This window comes from Canis lupus, chromosome 11, assembly GCF_048164855.1.
Source record: "Canis lupus baileyi chromosome 11, mCanLup2.hap1, whole genome shotgun sequence".
Taxonomy (NCBI): Eukaryota; Metazoa; Chordata; class Mammalia; order Carnivora; family Canidae; genus Canis; species Canis lupus.
The window spans coordinates 7,746,255-7,767,349 of NC_132848.1; the positions used below are offsets into that span (position 1 = coordinate 7,746,255).

The window sequence follows — 21,095 nt, forward strand, 5'->3', positions numbered from 1 at the left end:
CGTAGGAGGGTTTTTATATAAAGCTACGTTTAAGTAGCACGTCATTAAAATTATTGTGTGTAAAGAGAGAGCACCTATCTCTTCAATTAGGAGAGCAAGATTAATTTCTGTTTAAGACTACTGTCACTTTTAAAAGAAGAAAAAACCAACTTTTAAAAAATTATATTATATTTGACTGCATCGTGATCTAGATATGGTAGATGTTTTCATTTTCACACTGTGCTTCAAATGACAGATCAATAGATTGTATCTTTTTTGTTGTTGATTATTCTGGATAACATAGAAACTTTCTTTTTTGATTATTATATTCTTATATAAACTGGGAGAAAAAGAAAATGTGAAGGAGGCAAGAGATAGAAGTTTGAGTCCTTTGAGTTACAGTAAAATAAAATTTATAAAGAGTTGGAAGCTTGACTAGGGCACCCATGTGTCCCTAAAAATTATTTTTAAAACTATTTTGATTTATCCTAACTTGAGACATTTGGGTAACTGTGATTGACCTGTATACATTTCACTGAAATTCACCTTATTTTATTCATTCTAAGCTGCACAGATTTCTCACATTTCAGTATTCCTTAAATTGGTATGCATCTTACAATTGATGGCATCTTAGAATCATTGTGGGCTAGGTAACATGTAGGTGTCTTTTTTTTGGTGCATAAGTGAATTTGTTTATGGTTCTTCTTATTATTATTACATCATTTGAGTTATATGCATTGTTTGTTATCCCGTAAGTTTGCTTGCTATTTAAAATGTCACCCTAGTTGTTGTACAGAAATTTTCTGTTGACATTTTATGGTAAGGTCAAAAAAGCACCAGCATCAATATGTGTGGAATGGGTAACATTGGCTTAGAAGATGAGCTCAGAGACAGTAATGAAGTATTCTTTCAAAAAATGAGGCATCCTAAACAATCTGATTATAAAATAGGCAGAAAATCTATGTAGACATTTTTCCAAAGGAGACATACAGATGGCCAACAGGTATATGAAAAGATGCGCAGCATCATTAATCATCAGGAAAATGCACATCAAAACCACAATGAGATGTCGCTTTACACCTGTCAGAATGGCTGTTATCAAAGAAACAGGAGATGACAATGGCCTTGTTGGATGAAATTGTGAAGAACAATTCTAAGTGATTAGAAAGCATTGATTGAAAAAAAAAAAAAGAAAGCATTGATTGTATGGCACTGATTTTTCTGTGTGATACTTGAGTGTGTCTTGAAGTCATTGTTATCAGACACTTAAGAAAATACATTTTTTTCCTCCTTTGAGAACAGTCTCTTTCATTTTTCTGAAGACTTTAGGCAGACAGCAGTGCAGATCATTGGTTCCTCTTAGATACTTTTAACAGCTTTAACTTAGATTTGCATTAAGTGCTGTTTACCTTAAAGAGTGGCAGTATAATGTTGTGGGAAGAATAGCAAACCAGGGGTTAGAAGACCTATTTTAAAAATCTGGCTTTACCGCTTACTTGTGTACTTGAGCCAAATCATGCTGTATAATATAAACTCTGTGATTATTGTGATACTCAAATGAGAAACCTGTAAACATCATAAAAATGATAAATGCAACTTGTTACTGTTGGAAACTTTTGTTTACCTGAACAGCATTTAATGACAAGGCACGTTCAGTAGAGTTAGGGCTAGCGTCATACTTCATGGATTCTGACAGGAATGAATATGGTAGGATATTTACTGCTTCAGAATAGTACTTTTTTGAGCTTTACTGTCCTTTGTTAATCATTCATATAAATGTTTTGAGACATGGTTATGGAAAATATGTGACTCTGGGTTTGAATCAAAACTTTTATGTTTAAGAAAACAAAGAAATAAGTAAGGCAGGGAGCCTTTTTGGAAACACTGTTCTTTGCCGGTCATATTTGCCATCTCTTAGCTATGTTAAATCAGTAATTTATCCCGGCATACTGAGGGACTTTGCAGAGTATGCTGTAGAAAATTGTGGTCTTTATTTCGCACACTATAAAGGGAGCTTTTGGAAAAGAAAGTTAGGAATTTAAAAGATGAAATTAATGTTAACACTGGTTTTACATTTCTAATGGTGATTATGGATGACTTTCTAGCAATTTCTTTTGAAAAATATGTTAAAACTAAAATTTGTATGTCTTAATTACAAGTCTTAAAGAATAATTGATGGATGTAGTACCTTTGAAAACCATATACCAAACACATAAGTTTAATGTTCTCTTTCCTTGGAATTCCATATTATCTATTTAAATTCTCTGAGGATGACAAACCTGTCTTATTCATCTTTGTATAGCCATTAAGTAAGTGTATACTTAGTGATTTAATTTCATTTCGTAAATTTAATCAGGTATTCTACAGTTAGTGCATTTTCCAACTTTTTACATTTTTGTTGCTACCTTAAAACTTCTGAAAGAATTGGCTTTGTGGAAGGAGTTTAAATTAAGATTTGGAATTGCAGCATGTTCCTCCAATTAATTTAAAGTAATGCTTTAGTAATAAGACGAGCAATGTTATTGTTTTTAATGAGTTTATTTCTTGAAGAAATTAGGACTATATAAATTCAAGACATGTAATGAAATTCTAGGGAGCTTCCGAACATTCAGAAGGGTGATGGGGATGATGTATATACTATTTTTAATTACTTTTTCTGCTCTAGAAGAATTCTTTTTCATATTTTCCCTTCTGCACTGTTGAAGAAATAGAGTGCTTCTTTGAGGCAGGAGAACTTCTGAGCAGTTGTCCCTAAAGAGTTTACAGCAAAAGATGGAGGAAAACTGAAAGACAGGGCTAGGAAAAAAGCATGGGAAAGCTGTAGCAAAGGGGATAGTTTAGATATTGAGTCTGTAGTATCCATCTTAAGTATTTCAACTCTTACTACTTAATTTCCATTTTAGTATTTACATAAAGTGGTTTTTATTAAGATTGTTAATCCTAGTTGTAAATACAAAAATGTATTCCTACTTATGAATTAGATTTAATAATTCATTTTATATGTGTTCTAAATAAAGCCTTGAAAGAGAACAGCTCAGAGGTTGTTCAGCCATTTCTAATGGGTTGTGGAACGAAGGAACCAAAGATTACTCAGCTATGTTTGGCCGCCATTCAGAGACTCATGTCACATGAAGTCGTGTCTGAGGTAATGTGAAGATTTTTTTCTCAATTGTGCACCTGAGAATCAAATCAAGAGTTTTCATCAGGGGCGAATGAAGCATACTTGATAATTTAATGTAAAGCAGTTTATGTGCTTGAATCACCAGATTTTCTCACTATTAAACATTCCTGAATAATGAATGAATAAAGAAAAAGTGCATTTTGTCATGTCATGATTAAGAAGTCACCATTCAGTAGTACAGATCAGTGTCATTGAAGAGAACATAATTTATAATTTTTTTAAAAGGAAGAAAGAATGATTTTCCTAGATTACCTGAAGTGATAATTTGTTCATTAATTTGAGTTGTTTGTATCTAACCAATATTATTATGATAAAACAAGGAAAAACACTAAATCAATATGAATCTGCATCCTGCTTTCAAATGTAGTGGTGTTACCATAACTTTGTACTCCATAAGGTTCTTTAATAGAAATGATAAATTCATTTGCTTTTAATATAACATTCTAAACAATATCAGATTTAATTGACTTTATAAATGTGTTAATTTGAATCACATTTTGTTTTTTGTGTAACATTGTAAATGGAATAATATATGAAACAGAGAAGTCTCAATTTGCATATGTCTATAAATGTCTGAATGAAATATATCCACATTGTAGAAATGAGCTTCGACTTCTGACTAGGTATCTCAGTATTGGATGCAGTTATTTGCAAATATTCAAATGGTATGTTTTAAAGAAATTTTTTTTTTGAGAAGAAAATTAATTAGCTGTAAATCTCAAATTAGTTGAGAGATGTGTTTTGATCTGTATAGATCTAGAAACATGGGTTTTGTTAGTATGATCGAGAAATTCTCTCCAGGTGAGGTAATATTTGTACATCTTATTTAGGGATCTAAACACCTTATATTTTATTTGCTGACAGTAATTCAAATAATTATTTTACAGACTGCAGCTGGAAATATAATTAATATGCTTTGGCAGCTAATGGAAAACAGTCTTGAAGAACTTAAGCTACTTCAAACAGTTCTTGTTCTTTTAACAACCAATACGGTAGTTCATGACGAGTCACTCTCTAAGGTAGGACACCCGTTGTCGAAGTTCATAAGTGCTTTGAGACAGTATTAGAATGAGCTTGCTGAAAGAGGAAAGCCTTGTACTGTTTGTACCAAAAGCAACTTCCCTGTGGCTGTCACGATAATGGACATTGCATGTTAAAAACCACTGGTGCCTTATTGTTCCCAGATTAGAGTGGAAATGAGGTTTAGGTAATTGAGCAGAGCCCATTGGGAATAGCTAATAGGCTTAGTCACAAATAGGAAATGAAAAGAGAAAAGTAGCCCACAGAAATAGAAAAAAATAGGTTTGGAGGTATCATTATTCTCGGTTGCTTTGGGTACTTTATTCATTTACATGCTTAGCATATTTATATTTCTCCAGATGACTAAGTGATATAACAACCTTTAAGTCCTTGGTTTTTGCAAAACAAGTCATTCTGGGAGAATAAAGCATAACACATTTTTATATACATGCTAAAAGAACCAAGTTGTGAAAGGCGTATTTCACATTACCTTACCTAATTTTATGTGATTGTATATTTACAGAGAGTTTGAATTACTTCAAAATCCAAGGATTTTACTAGTTTTATTATATAAGATGGTGGAATTTTTAGGATCTACGATTGGAATAGCCAAACATAAATTAGTTAGTTTTGGGTTACATCAAAGAAAATAAATAGTTACTCTGTTCTTCAATCTTTTATCACCAAATGAAAATTGTTCCTTTAGGCAATTGTTCTTTGTTTTCGACTACACTTCACAAAAGATAATATTACAAATAATACAGCTGCTGCTACCGTGCGACAAGTTGTTACTGTTGTTTTTGAGAGGATGGTTGCTGAAGATGAACGATACAGAGGTAGAGTGATAAAAGTGGTTTCTTCTATCCATGATTTTTCTCTTTTGATTTTCAGTCTTTGCCCTGTGAACTTAGGCTACCGAAAAACTAGAATATTTGAAAAAATATATTTATTTTAACAATACTATTATATTGACAATGGCAGTTCAAAAAACTAAATCCCCGGTAGTGTTACACCCCAAGAATAGACTCTTTATTTTCTGTTTATTTCTAATTATGCATAATTTCACATTTTATACCAAATACTGCATTATATGTATTTTTAGCTAAACATTACATTATATGAATTTTTCATGTTATTTTATTTTTGTAATTTAAATTTTAATGGATGCACTATGTTTTGTGACTATTTGGCAGTTTAATGAACTAGTTTCCTGTTGGACACTTATATTGTCTTTAGTATTTTAGTACTCTTATGAGTGTCCTCCTACATATATTTTTCCATTTGAATTACTTCTTTAAGGTAAATTTCCAAGAGTGGGTTTCCCCTCATGTGAATTTTTGTCTGTACCTATTAAGATGTGTTAATGAAAGATATTTATGTAAAGATTAATCTTCATATTTTCATCAAATATCTTTATTGTAATTTTAAACATCGTTTTCTTTGTGATTTAAAAAAATTTTCTAAAAACTTAGAAACATGTCAGAGCTAGAGATACTGTTTTATTTATTTATTTATTTATTTATTTATTTATTTATTTATTTTTTATTTATTTATGATAGTCACAGAGAGAGAGAGAGAGAGAGAGAGAGAGAGAGAGGCAGAGACACAGGCAGAGGGAGAAGCAGGCTCCATGCACCGGGAGCCCGACGTGGGATTCGATCCCGGGTCTCCAGGATCGCGCCCTGGGCCAAAGGCAGGCGCCAAACCGCTGCGCCACCCAGGGATCCCTAGAGATACTGTTTGTTATAGTTTTAATAGTTTGATAACTTTTAGCTATAGAAATTGTATTTTTCACTTGTTATTGGATGAAAAGTAAATTAACCCCCATAATTAGTTGAAATGATCATAAGGTGTTACCTTCTAAGCAACCTGTCTGCTTTATGCATTCAAGAAACAAAAGTTAAACTACCTTTTCCTTTTACATGGCTTCCCCCACCCCCAACTTTTAATTTTATGCTCTGATTTCATTTGCGGTTCTTTTGGTATTACTTTAAAAAATGGGAATACTAGTAAGTAGTGGTAATGCTGCCTATTCTAATAATTCCTTCAGTTTTCCTAAAGTTAACCATTGGTCAGATTTTTCTTTTTTTTTTTCTTTTTTTCTTTTGGTCAGATTTTTCACATTCAGTTTCAGACATTCTTAATCTGTTGGTTTATTAGAATATTTCCACATATTTGATGTATTGGTTTTTCTTCTTTTTTTCCCCAGGGTTAATGCCAGTTGAAGTCTAGAGTTTGAAATATTACAGAATTAAAGTTATAGGATAAAACAGGGCAGTTCTCCAGTTTGGATGTGTTATAAATTCATAACATCACTATGATTCCTGGGTTGGTAGTTTTAGCTGTGTGTCTCTAAAGACCAGTATCTCATTTAATACTTTCTAGTAAGGTGGAAATACTTAGAACTTTATTTGTTTTTTAAGTAGTCATTAAGTCAACATTTATTCAAAATAGGCTGTCACAATTTACAAGAAAGGATATCTTACTAGTATTCAAAGAAATGCTGAGTAGGGAAGCACCTTTCTAGCTGTCAGTATCTATATCTGACATAGTAATTGTGGCAGATTAAGCAGTTAATTCTCTGGTATATGCTGAGATGATAATGGAATTAACCATGTGGTAAACTTTTATGTTTGTTTGATATTTAAAGGCACATTCATCAATCATGTGAATTTCAAATCCATAAAATAAAGGGATTAGGGAATGGGAACCTGGGAAAATCAAATGTGTAAGATAAAAGTAACAAGCTTACTAAAATGACATAAGATAGTTAAGAGTAGTTTTTATGGCATTTTATATAAAAATAAATTCCTGATTTTTCCCTCCATTTTGGAGGCATAGTTCTGAGCCTATATTTAAAGTTTATGATTTCATAAACATTTATTTTAAATAGCATATAGGATTTATTAAAGGTCATTATAAACCCCTAAAACACATCCTATTTTGATTGCAGATATTATAGAACAACCAGTACTGGTCCAAGGAAATAGTAACAGAAGATCTGTCAGCACCCTCAAACCTTGTGCTAAAGATGCATACATGCTTTTCCAGGTATTTCAGTTGATAAAAATAATTTTTATTATAAAATACTCTTTTGTGTGAATTTTTGATTTTGGAATTTTATGTCTGATTTAATTTTTAAAGTGTCAGTTTTTTAAATTGTCAGATTTTAAAGGGTCAAAAGTAGTATTTTAAAAATGTTATAAAAATGTCATAAAACATTAAAGAGCATCATCTATAGTTAATGGCTAAGCAACATGATAAAATGTTACATTTCATTTTAAGTAAGTAAAATGAATTAGCCCCAGAACTAGAAAAATAGGCATATTAGGGATGACTAGTAATATAAAATAATTCCTTTAACATAAAAATTTAACTAATAAGCCTTTGGTCTATTTAATATAATTTGATATACAGATACCTCATTTTTATGTTACTTGTCATGAATAAATAAATCTTTTAATTAAAATAAGATTTATCTGCACTGAAGTTTTTATTTTTTATTAAAGGGTTAAGTGTTTTTTTCATTAAAAGACTTAACTATTTATCTGTACACCTTATGTATTATCAATAGTTATATAGTTCTATGAAAGTTTACTTATATAATCAAGTATATAGTTTGTCAGAATTGAATTACCAGTGCTTAGTTTCTAAGAGGTAAAAATAACTACCAAATAAGAAGAGATAATTTTTAAAAATTTTATGAATTTTGGAAAGCACATTTCATTCCAGTATGTGAATGTTTTATTTATTTTTTTATTTATTGTTTGACTTATTTTCCCAGGACCTTTGTCAGTTGGTTAACGCTGATGCGCCTTACTGGCTAGTAGGGATGACAGAAATGACTCGAACATTTGGCCTTGAATTACTTGAGTCAGTCCTGAATGATTTTCCACAGGTCTTTTTACAAGTAAGCCATTTGTAGTATCTTGTAATAAAAATAATAATTTTTTCATAGATGGTTTTTAAGAAAGTAACATAATTCTTTTTCCCACGTTAGAGGAGTGAAAGAATTACAGCTTCAGACTATGTTATTATAGTGCCCTACCATTTTGAAATTTTAACATTAGAAGGAATCCCTAGGGACCGCCTAGTGAGGCATTTCCCATCCTGTGTATATTAGGGAATTTGGTAATGAGCTATTTTTTATAATATTTGAAAATTGAAATACAAAAACTATGTGCTTTTGGATAATTCAGATGGAAAAAAGAAGTAGTCAGTGGTTGATAAATTTAACTTGCAATACAAAATACTTCAACACAGTATTGGGAGTAAATAGGGAGTAAAGTAAGAAAGACTCCAAACTTCTAATTTAATTTGCAAGAGGCTAAAGTCTAAAATTGATTCAATGATGTACATCGGGTTCCTTAGTTATTAGCACATCTTAAACTGAAATTTAGATCTTTTTACTACTAGCCTAGCTCTTTTCCCTACCATAATGCTTCCTTAAGTCATCTGTTTTATCTTTCCCTCTGACCTACAGAATGTGTGAATCACATGCCGCAATAGTAGAAGATTCTTTAGCACAGGAATTGGAACTGAAACTTTTATTATATGGTTGATAATTTGGGGGCATAAAGGTCATGACTGTGATGAGAATAGTTTGAGTAGAGTTGGGATGATTCCTTGTGGTTATAAAGGAAGCCCAGTTGTATTCAGTTGAGTGGTGAGGGGAAAAGTGGATAGATAAAACTTTTAAGATTGTCTGTAATATTTATTTGTTAACCAATATATAAATTTATTTAGTGAAGTATGAAAATGTATATTTGGTGGTCAGAGAAACCAACTGTAGATATGAGAGTAGAATTTCAAACCACCTAACTTTTAAGATCCCATTTAGAGGGCAAAGAATTAGAAAGTATATTAAAATGCATATAAAAGTCTGGAAAGATATACATTCAGAAGTTAGCAATGATCAAATAACTTATCTATAGGAAGTGAGATTAGATAAGACTTTTATTTATTTTTATTTATTTTTTATTAATTTTTATTATTCATGACAGACACAGTGAGAGAGAAGGGGAGAGGCAGAGACACAGGCAGAGGGAGAAGCAGGCTCCACACAGGGAGCCTAACATGGGACTCAATCCTGGGTCTCCAGGATCATGCCCTGGGCCAAAGTCGGCACTAAACGGCTGGGCCACCGGGGCTGCCCAAGACTTGTATTTTTATCTTTACGCTTACTGATATTGTCTCATTTTTGTTCTCTAGTCCATCTCATTTCTTATAAGGAGACCTCTAAAAAATCTTAATTCTGAGTGAATAAATTCAGAGCAAATAAATGGCTCTGTGCCTTGTTTTTTTTTTTTTTTCCTTTTCTGTAAGATTAAAGATTAGATTGGATGATTTTTATAATTTTGTCTTGTTCTCAGCCTCAATGATATTTGTATGATTAAAACAACAAAAGAATGTATATTTGAGGTTAGACATTAAATATACTCTAGACCTGGGACACCTGGGTGGCTCAGCAGTTGAGCGTCTGCCTTGGCTTACGGCGTGATCCCTGGGTCCTGGGATCAAGTGCCGCATCTGGCTCCCTGCATGGAGCCTGCTTCTCCCTCTGCCTGTGTCTCTGCCTCTCTCTCTGTATATCTCTCATGAATAAATAAATAGAATCTTAAAAATATATATATACTCTAGACCTTATGCTATCAGTAAAATGGGACTACTTTTGGCTAATATAGGCAGGGAGTTAACAGTTTAAGGAAGGTTTTCTGTATAATATGCCATGACTAATCAAGTAAAATTTAAGAATCCCTTGCAAGCTTTCCCGGACTTTAAAATAATTAGGGTGCCTGACTGGCTTAGCCAAGGGGCATGCGACTCGATCCTTAGGGTCATGAGTTTGAGCCACATGGTGGTGTAGGGATTGAAGAAATAAAAACTTAAAAAAAAAAATGCTTGTCATTGGGTTTTTTAAAAAAGCAGCATATTGCATTCTGTTTAAGCGATCTAAGTAGAATGAAATATGAAGTTAATTATTAAATCCTCCATGCCTGAATGGAATTGTTATGTTGGCAAAATAAAATTAATGAATAATATAACATCTATCTGATGTTCTCTCAGCTGCCTATTTTAAATGCTTTAGGTGTTTGAATTTGTGTAATGTGTCTTCTTTCTTCTTTTCTTTGTTTTTAATTGCTAGTGTTCTACCAAAATTAAAATGACAAATGATGAACCACTTAATTCTAAATGATTAAATGTTCCTTTTTAAATTGGATTCTTTTTAAAACTTTTTGAAATATTGACGATCATTTTGATCTTATACTCTAAATAGCAACACTAATTTCATAATTGTGTGTAAACTGTAGAATAGTAAATTAAACATAAAGCTAAATTATTCATACTGATTATTAAGTTCTGTTTGCTAGTAAGACTGTGTTTTAAAAGTATTAAGTACAAACTAAGTTAATATATATTTTTTTTTATCTTTGCAAATAGCACCAAGAGTTTAGTTTCCTCCTCAAAGAAAGGGTATGTCCTCTTGTGATAAAACTCTTTTCTCCAAATATAAAGTTCAGACAAGGTTCCAGCTCTTCATCTTCTCCGGCACCAGTTGAAAAACCGTATTTTCCCATCTGCATGCGTTTGCTGAGAGTAGTATCTGTTCTGATTAAGCAATTTTACAGCCTTTTGGTAAGTGCTAATTGTATGTGTAATTCCATGTAGTGCTCTTTTTAAATGGTGATTTATTTTAATGCATTCAGTTTTTTTTCACTTTAGCAGAATTTCTTTTTAAGTATTTATAGGTATTTTTCTGCTTACCCTATGGGTTTATTCTGTACTTTCTTAGATTCTGCTTATGTTTTATATAGTATTTTTAATGTATATCAAGGAGAGTCATGGCCTGTTATCTGAAGGCAGCACAGAATTTGTGGCTTGGGAATTTAGCTTTTTAGCTAATTATCTATATGTCATTTGAAGGATAATTAAAATTACAGTATCTGCAATTTATACTGCTTTCACTTATACTATTTCATGTATATAAACAGATTAAAGCAAAGAAGTTAAAAATTTGGTGAACTCTAGGATTAAAAATCAACTGTTCTGACTTCTAGTCCAGTACTGTATTTATTTTGCATACATTTATGTATGCCAAGGTCTCCTGGTACTTGCTGAAAATAAATGAAAAGTAGTTTAATTTCTCCAAAGATAGGGAGCCTTTATCTGTCAGCTATTACACTTTCTAAATTATACTTATTTATAGTCTGTTTCAATCCACAAAGAAACTTTTTAAAAAATGTAAATCCGAGTGACATCAGCAAAACGTTTGAGTTTGGAGCTCCAGGCCCTCTGTCCTCCAAGGAGACACCAAGTTAACAGTACATAGATTACTTCTGTGAGAACTTCAGATATAGTTAAGAGGTTATATGTAAGGTGAAGCAGAGAGGTTCATTAGAGTGGATAGGAAACCTCATTGCACTTACCTGCATACCTCATCCCACTCCTCACACAGCATAGGGTGTGTGATCAGGAGAAAACTCTTGACCTGCAGCTTCTCCTTCAGATGGGAAAAAAGATGAAATAGTGTAACCACCATTCTGACTTTTTGGGGGTATGCCCAACCCATTTCTGTCTCACTGACAAGAAAGGCAGCAGCATACTTGGGCCTACTGGGAACAAAGGCAAGGCCTGCTGCTTGCTGTTGCCCAGAGAGCATCCTAATGTGGACATACACCAGGGGGAGCTCCATTCTAAATAAAAACCAATAAATGTCTTCAGCTAGGAAATTACACACACAAGCTCAGAGGAGACACATTTGACAGAAGAGGTTTGAGAGGATCCCAAGCTTATTGGTGAAGATCTTTCCGCATATAAAGCCAGTCCATAAAGACTAAAAGAGTTGGCTTTTTTCAAATGCCCAAATTTCAACAACAATAAAAAATAACAAGGCATATACTAAGAAACAGAGAAACATGGCCCACTTCAAGGAACAAAATTAATCTCCAGAAACTAACCATAAAGAAATGGAGGTCAGTGAGTTTCCTGAAAAAAATTCAACATAATCATAAAGATGCTGAGTGAGCTAGGAGAGAATACAGACAACTAAATGAAATCAAGAAAGTGGTGTATGAACAAAATGAGAATATCAATAAAGAGATAGAAACTGTAAAGAAGACTAAAACAAAAACATAAAGTATAAGAATACAGTAACTGAATTGAAAAAGTCACTAGAGGGGGTCAACAGTAAATTGGATTAGTAGACTAGAAGGAAGAATCAACAGAATTGAAGACAAGTCATTTGCAATTACCAGGTCAGAAGAAGAAGAAGAACAACAACAACAACAAAAGAATGAAGAGCCTCTAAGGGACTGATCGTATACCATCCAGTAGACCAAGATACACGCCTGGAAAAACACACTGGGTTCCAGTCTCACACTCATAACACCTCAGACATCAGGATTTTTACTCATATCAACCAGTTCTCTGACCGCCAGATATCCTACATTTCAATTCATCTCTAACACTAACTAGAGTTAGCACAGATCATACAGTTAAAGACTCAGTCCCACAAAAGACTCTTCTCTGTTGCAGATGCCAATTGTAAGTAGTAGGTTGCCTGGTTGCTCACAAATTCTAACTTGGTTATTTTTTTTTTTAAGATTTTATTTATTTATTCATAGAGACACAGCTAGAAAGAGAGAGGCAGAGACACAGGCAGAGGGAGAAGCAGGCACCATGTAGGGACCCTGATGTGGGACTCGATCCCGGGTCTCCAGGATCACACCCCAGGCTGCAGGCGGTACTAAACCGCTGCGCCACTGGGGCTGCCCCTCTAACTTTGTTATATATGGGAAGTTCCCACAACCTCCTCTTTGGGTTTGATAATTTGCTAAACTAGTTCACAGAACCTAGGAAAACAGTTTATTTACTATTGCCTATTTATTACAAAGAATATTTTAAAAGAACTACTGAACAGGCAGATGAAGAGATTCATAGAGCAAGGTCTGGAAAAGTCCCAAGAGCAGGAGCTTCTGTCTCCCTGAAGTTGGGATGTGCAGCTCTCTTGGCATGTAGATGTGTTCACCAACCTAGAAGCTCCCTAAACTGTACTTTTAGGATTTTTACAGTGTTTTTTGTTTTGTTTTGTTTTAATTCAGTTTCTACCACTCTCCCCTCTCCAGAGAATGAGGGATGGGGCTGTAAATCTCAAGTTTCTAATTATGATTGTTTTTCCTGATATCCAGCCCCTACTCTGCATTCCATCAAGAGTTGCCTCATTAGAATTGAAGATACTATTCACATAGGAAATTCCAAGAGACTTAGGAGCTCTGTGTTAGATGCTTCTATTACTCAGGAAATTATGGGGATTTTAGTGTCAGAAACTAGGAACAGAGACCAATATACATATTTATTACTTCACAATACATTATGGAAGTCTCAGATGAGGAAAGAAAGAGACAGCCTATTTGAAGTAAAGGCCCCAAATTTCCCAACTTTGAAAAGGAAAGGGACATATAAATTCATGAACTCAGAGAATTATAACTAAGATTAATCTATACCAAGGGAGCTATACCAAGACACATTATAATTAAGCTGTTAAAATTTACAGAGAATCTTTCAAGCAGCAAAAGGAAAGCAACTTGTCATATGCAAAGGATCACTCCTAAGACTCAGTAGATTTCTCAGCAGAAACCTTATAGGTTTCAAACCTTACAGGTTCCCAGAAGGAAATGGGATACTATATTCAAAGTACTGGAAGGGAAAAAACCTGCCAGTGAAGGGGAAATTAAGACCTTGCCAGATAAACAAAAGCTGGTACAGTTCATTACCTGTGACAAGGCCCAATATATATCACTCTCCTACTTATTTTCCTAAATATTATCAGAGTTGTCTTAGGAGGGCTTCTCTCTAAAATGCAGGTTTAGCTACATTAAATTAAGATAAGGTTATATATAGGAAGAAAAGACATTCCTCCTTTTCTTTTTCATAGCCACTCGTCAGTCATAGAGCACCAAGTCTTCTGTTCTCACAGTAATGCAGCGTGCTTATATCTTAACACATATAACAAATCATAACAATATAGAATATAACATAACAAATATAGAATATACATTTTCTTTTTTTTTTTTTTTTAGAATATACATTTTCATAACAAATATAGAATATACATTTTCTGTTTCCAAACCAAGAATTACCAGCTTCTTTTTTATTTTTATAAAACTTGGTGCTGCGTTGTGCCCCTCAAAATGAACATCATAGCATTTGGAGATGGAATCTTTGGGAGATACTTAGGTTTAGATGAGATCATGCAGGTAGGGCCATCATGATGGGGTTTAGTGACCTTATACAAAAGGAGCTTGTTTGCTCTATTTCTATCACGTGAGAACATGGTAATAAGGCAGCTGTCTGCAAGCTAGGAAGAGTGCTGTCACGCAAACCTGATGATGCTGGCACCCTGATCTCAGACTTAAAGCCTCCAGAACTGTGCCAAATAAATTTGTTACTTAAGCCACCCAGTCTGTGATCTGCTATGGTATCCCAACAGACTAAGAACTTGGCTTCTCTCCACTCGTTCTGTTATGTAGCAGTTCATCTGGTGACTTTTTCAGAGATAGGGATACTCTATTCTTCAGTAATTTCAGTTTTTTATGAAATTGCTGTTTTTGAGTGCATATATTTTGGATACCGCACAAGGTGCTTTACATATATTAATTCATTTAGACTTTAATACAGCTGAAAAAATGAGACTCAGGATATTTATGTAATTTGCCTGAGATCATACTTTCTAAGCCATGGAGCTGAGATGTTAATGAATTCTTTTATAGGCCCTAAACCCCATGCTCTTAATTCCAGTGCATTTGACTTACTTCTCTGCTTTCTTACTACTGTTCCTATACCATTCTCCATATTTAGACCTTAATTTCTTTGACTTGAGGGGATAAAAGGGGAACATAAATAACAGTATTGCCAGCTACAAGAAAGATTGATTGTTATTACCTCAAAGTAGAAAAATGCCTACTTCTGTGTATATCACTCATAGGGGCTGATAACCAACTGGTAAAATTTCCCTTCCTGATAAGGCAGCTCTAGGACTGTGTTTATAAAGATGAATTCTTCAGTTGTATATAAGATATTAGTTCCTCCGGGGCTCCTGAGTGGCTCAGTCAGTTAAGTGTCTGCCTTTGGCCCAGGTCATGATCCCCGGGTCCTGGGATGGAGCCTTGCGTCAGGCTCCTGCTCAGCTGGGGAGTCTGCTTCCTCTCTGCCCCTACTCATGCTCTCTCTTTTGCTCATACTCTCTATCAAATAAGTAAATAAAATCTTTAAAAAAGGAAAAGATATTAGTTCCTCAGTGTTACACTTTGTGACATTGGAACTTATCAGTATGGGAAAGTTTAGACATTCTACAGTTTCTCCAAAGGCAAAAGTTAAAGGTGCGGTACTTGTGGAATAAGATATGTAATTGTTATGGAATGCTTGTCTCTCCTTTCTTTGTGTTTTCTTTATTTAAACATGGAAACGATACATCTCCTAGGAGACATACTAGAGTAATAATTCTTATACTTTGTAGTCTTTGGATCCCATTATACTTATAATAAAATGTTGTGGAGCTTTTGTTTATGTGGATAATTTCTGTCATTTATTTTGTTAAAGATTAAGTCTGAGATCATATTAAACCCATTCTTGTTAACATAAAAACTTACTATTTTTCCAATGGGAAAACAAAGATTTTATATATATATATATATTTTTTTTAAGTGATATCTTCTTTTTTTTTAATTAATTTGTTTTTTTTTTTTAAGATGTATTTATTTGAGAGAGAGTGTGCAAGTTGGAGGAGGGGCAGAGAGAGAGAGAGAGAGAGAATCTCAAGCAGGCTCTGTGTTGAGCCCAGATGCAGAGCCTGACATGAGGCTCAGTCTCACAACCCTGAGATCATGACCTAAGCCCAAACCAAGAGTCAGATGATTAACTGACTGAGTAACCCAGGCAACCCAAAGATTTTGTAACTTTTGCAAATGTCTTTAATGGCTGGCTTAGTAGAAGATAGTTGGAGTTTCATATCTTTTGTTTTCGTTCTGTTGTGCTACTTTGTTTTGGTTGAAGCATATAAAGAAAATCTGGCTTCTCAAAGTTATGTAGTTGAAAAAGGCAGAATTGTCCTCATGGATATTAATATTATCTTAGCAATAGATCCTCTTCTTTGATACTACACCAAAATGGACTAGTGATAGCTTAAAGGCATAGAATCTGAAAACTTAGAAATGACATTTTCATACTGGTTACATTAAAATTCATTGATTCATCTTGTGCTCTGATTGTATCTTTTCTCCATACATGATTTTGTAATATGTATTTTAGTGATGCAGATATTCCAAATGTTAACACTTTATACATTACCAAGAATTATGTAGGTTAGTCACCAGCTATTTTTCAGATAAGTCTCCTGTTATTAAGAAGTTGTCAATGTCACAATGGTAGATACGAGTTTTCTAAAACACTGGTTTTTGTTTGAAAGCTTGAATCTATTGGCAACAAATACTGTCATTTGTTTCCCTGAAAGTGACAAGCTTTCTTTGTTCATTTTTGACAAAGTATCTGCATTATACACAAGTCTAAATAGTTGTATTTTATCTTTTGCTCTTTCAGTCAAAATGGTGTTCCATAGGCGAAAAAGTGACTAAATCATTCTGAACTGTGCTTTTCCTCCAGACAACCATTGTACGTTGATATATAGTAACAATGCTTCATATGGATTCTCATTTTGTCACACAGAAAATTAAAAAGACATGCACTTATAAGTTAGACTTAAAATCAATAATTTAAATTTTGTATTCTTGCTATTTTTGTTTTATTTTTATTCATCATGGTTTTTTAGTGAAATAGACCTTTTTTTAAAAAAAAATATCTGAGTGGTTTTAAAAAAAAATGCCTGGGTGGCTCAGCAGTTGAGAGTCTGCCTTCGGCTCAGGCCGTGATCCTGGTGTCCTGGGATTGAGTCCCGCACTGGGCTCCCTGCATGGAGCCTGCTTCTCCCTCTGCCTGTGTCTCTGCTTCTCTCTCTGTATCATGAATAAATACATAAAATCTTAAAAAAAAAAAAACTGAGTGACAATGAAGAATAGACACTAGTGCAGTTTGCTGTTAGTGTCTTGATTCTTGCCAAAGTTGTTTTACCCACCATTGCTTTTGTACCGTCAGTACAAATGTTAATAAAATGAAAATGGCAAGTAATATCTTATATTACTATAAAAATTATTGTGACCTCACTTTGACCCCATGTTGGGGAAATCACTGCACTAGTGAATCTGTTCTCCCCCAGTATTCATCAGCTTATCTTATTCTATCAAGTAGCTCAGGGATAAAGATAACTAAAATTCAAAGTTCAGTTGTGTTAATATACCTAGACTGACTAGAGGAAATTGGAATGCCCCAGTCATTCAGAAAGGGTGATAATATAGCTAGTATATTATATTCTTTCTCTTTTTTTTTATCATCTGAGCTAGGTGCTTCTCTGTTTTCTGAATCATTTATTTTAGGCTTTGTGCCCAGATAATCTTTTTAAGGAAGATATGTTTAAGGAATTTATGAAACTTAATTATAAGTGGCCAGCATATCTCTCTTCTGCCTTTGACTCACTGCTTTTAAGAAGGAATAAATGGGGCTAAATTAACTCAACTTAATTTTCCACTTCTTCACATAGATGTCTCCAACAAAGGATCTTAGCACTAACAAATCCATTAGCTATAGGGTTATTAACTCTTATCAGCCCTTGAGAGATAGACTCCTGCATCTCTTTATTGTGTCCTAAGCCAACAGTTATCTTATGTATATTATTATGTAATAATCCCTTATCAGAAGAAATCTATGTAATACTGTGATTAGAAATTCTACCAGGATGACTTTGATTAATCTTAAGCATCATTTGTCTCTTGACTACTGTGCATTACCTGAGGACTGTAGGAATTCAAAAGCATTCATCACTCTTTATGGTGGTATAATGGAGTTCATGAAGTATCTTCATGCCACAAGGAATTGGACTTAGGCCATAGATACCAGTCTTAATACCTGTTTCCCTCTGAGTTTAACCTCTTGGGGAAAAGGCTTAACTGATGCACAACAGGCACACTCCATAAGAATAATTCAATGACCTCAACATGAGTTCTCTGATCAGACTTTCATACTTGGCAAGAAAGGAGGAAGGGACAGCAAAGTTCCAGACCTCAGGAGGAGGCTCTCCTTTACCCAAATCACAAGGTTGTAGTGGCTACAGTATAAATTGATTGATACATGTTGTAGTCCATCTCCCATAGGAGAGAAAAAATGATATACTCTTCAAGGCAAGTTTTAGAACAGTATTGCCTCTGGCTGTGATATAATGATGATGTTTCTGAGAATCCTTTTTTCTGGCCTCAAAACTTAGCTGATGAACCGTCAGTTCTACTACATTTATATTTTATTTTCACTCTAAAATAGGTAGTATACATTTGGATGACCCACTAATGTTAAAAATCTGTAGTAGATACAACTTGCACAGTGGTCACCAGCACAATTCTTTTTCAGTTCTTTATTAAAAGGGTTATTTGTTTAGAAAAAAAATAACATGCTCTGCATTTGCATGGCACTTTATCATGTTTAGGGGACATTTTGATTCTTAAGATTTCTCATTTGATTTCTCAGGAAGATGTAGATACTTTTGTCCTTTATTTATAAGAAGGCTGTGTAGCATGTCATCCACTCGGTAGGTAAAGAAGCTGAGCCCATCTGATTTCTGAGCTAGTGTTTTTCAACTGTCCTCATGATGAGGATGGTGATAAACCCCTGTCTTCTTTCGCAGTCATAGCTGTCCAAGGATAAAGTTTTTAATGATCCCTCCTGCTTTATCCTCATGATTATGTCCTAGATGTAAGCATCCAGTTAACAGTACTGAAAACCATTAGAGAATACCAGCTGCTAAGACTTTGGGCGAACATCCTGAAGGCTGCTATGTTCCTGAAATTTTTTGCTCCACATGATGCTCGCTCATTTTAGGGTACCCCCAGCTAACTTGTCCAATAATGCGTTGCAGTTGGTGTGAAAGGAGGGTTCAGTTTGGCCTAGTAATCACAATGTCACACTCTTAGCTCCCAGAGGTCCTACTATGTCCTCAGTTACTGTGCAACAGAAGTAATCCATTGACCTTTGAAAAACCCGGTTATACTTTTTTTTGGTCATTTATTCATTTGTCAGACATTTAATGCATAGTGTTGAGAATGTGCTTCAAACATTTTTATTTACAAAGAGCTTGCTGAGGAGATGGCTTACATTAATAATAACAGTAATGATAACTCATAAAGCAAAACTATGTACCAGGACTTATCCTAAGTATTTTGTGTATCTTATGCTACAAATTCCTTTTTGTTTTCCTATAGAAGATAGAAATTAAACTTGCTTAGGCTTATTGCTTTTTTGTTTAAACAGCAAAAGAACATATGGAAAAACTTGTATTATTGAAGAGTAGAACACACATCCTGTCAGCAGTTTACATGATATATGTTTCCTGCCGGAATGAGGATGGTGGGATAGTGCATAGTGCTTTCTAAAGAGTAAGGGTAAAAGATTAACCATGTTAGCAGATCACTTGCCTGTGTTTTCAGGGTTGTAGACAGAGATTGATGGTTTATACTATTAGTTTTTCTCTAAAGAACTGCTTTTCCATTCTTTTTCTCTACTTCCCATTAAGAATTTTAATTTATTACAAGAATTTTAATTTATTTAAAATTAGTAGGTTTTATTGGTTTGCCCATAACACTAAGAACAGGAATGTAATTTGTAAATTCTCATCTTAGATTTAAGAAATAATATTTTAAAAGTCTTATACTTTTTAGGTAACTGAATGTGAGATATTTCTGTCACTTCTGGTGAAATTTTTGGATGCAGATAAACCACAGTGGCTACGAGCTGTTGCAGTAGAATCAATACACAGACTCTGTGTGCAACCTCAGCTATTAAGGTAAAACCTCAGCAATATTTTGTTAAATACATAAGTTAATATTTGCTAGTAGGAACAGTTTAAGTATTTATTCCCAAATATTAATGATTTCTAAACAGAGAAAATTGAATATTGTATGTATATGGAGGGGTAGTAGTGTGAGTATGGAAAACAACTGAGAGATGGGCAAAAAAAATATGAGTAGTAATTGCTATCAACCCAAATATATTGGTTAATATGGCCAAGATGTTCTCAGTCTGAACCTTTGTACTAACTTAGTAAAATCAGGTGTGATGAAGTTTTAAGTATAGCATTCAGACTGGTATATCAACATCACTTACTATAAAAAATGTTAAAATTTTTTAATATGTTCAAATATTTTTCTCAGAAACATTTAAAATTTTACAGGTCATTTTGTCAGTCCTATGATATGAAACAACATTCTACCAAGGTTTTTCGTGATATCGTGAATGCTCTGGGATCTTTTATTCAGTCGTTGTTTCTTGTCCCTCCTACTGGAAATCCTGCTACAACAAACCAAGCTGGTAAAAGCTAATTCATATTTTGTTTTTATATTCTGCTGTGTGTGATTTACTATATTCACTATTCTGAGAGGATATTTTATAGAAATTTTGTGACTAGAGAAATTTGGATTACCTAAATGTAATATTCAGTCTCATTGAGGCAACGGTGTTTATCTTTCCAGAATATGTTTCCTTCTCTGATATACTTTGTTTCTCACATAAGAATAAGACTTTAGATACTTATCCTCATTTTAGAAGAATCTTCATTTTGGGGCACCTGGGTATCTCAGTCAGTTAAGCATCTGCCTTCTGCTCAGATCATGATCCTAGGGTCCTGGGATTGAGCCTCATGTCTGCTTCTTCTCCCTCTGCTCCCCTCTGCCTGTGCTCTCTCTGTTGTTCTCTCTCTCAAGTAAGTAAATAAAATCTTTTTTTTTTTTTTTTTTTTAAAGAATTTTCATTTTGTGCCTCTCTT

The 21,095-nt window shown here is 33.8% G+C and overlaps 1 protein-coding gene across 3 annotated transcripts in view; it reads left to right on the forward strand.

Annotated features, from left to right (window-relative positions):
- MON2 (MON2 homolog, regulator of endosome-to-Golgi trafficking) overlaps nt 1-21,095 on the forward strand; it is a 104,444-nt gene that overhangs the window by 21,225 nt on the left and 62,124 nt on the right. For all 3 annotated transcript variants that reach the window (XM_072843043.1, XM_072843044.1, XM_072843045.1), the window contains exons 3-10: nt 2,997-3,124; nt 4,048-4,179; nt 4,887-5,016; nt 7,134-7,231; nt 7,965-8,090; nt 10,622-10,816; nt 19,993-20,117; nt 20,505-20,641. In XM_072843043.1, the coding sequence (XP_072699144.1) occupies nt 2,997-3,124; nt 4,048-4,179; nt 4,887-5,016; nt 7,134-7,231; nt 7,965-8,090; nt 10,622-10,816; nt 19,993-20,117; nt 20,505-20,641 (1,071 nt within the window). The remainder of the gene's footprint in view (nt 1-2,996; nt 3,125-4,047; nt 4,180-4,886; nt 5,017-7,133; nt 7,232-7,964; nt 8,091-10,621; nt 10,817-19,992; nt 20,118-20,504; nt 20,642-21,095) is intronic.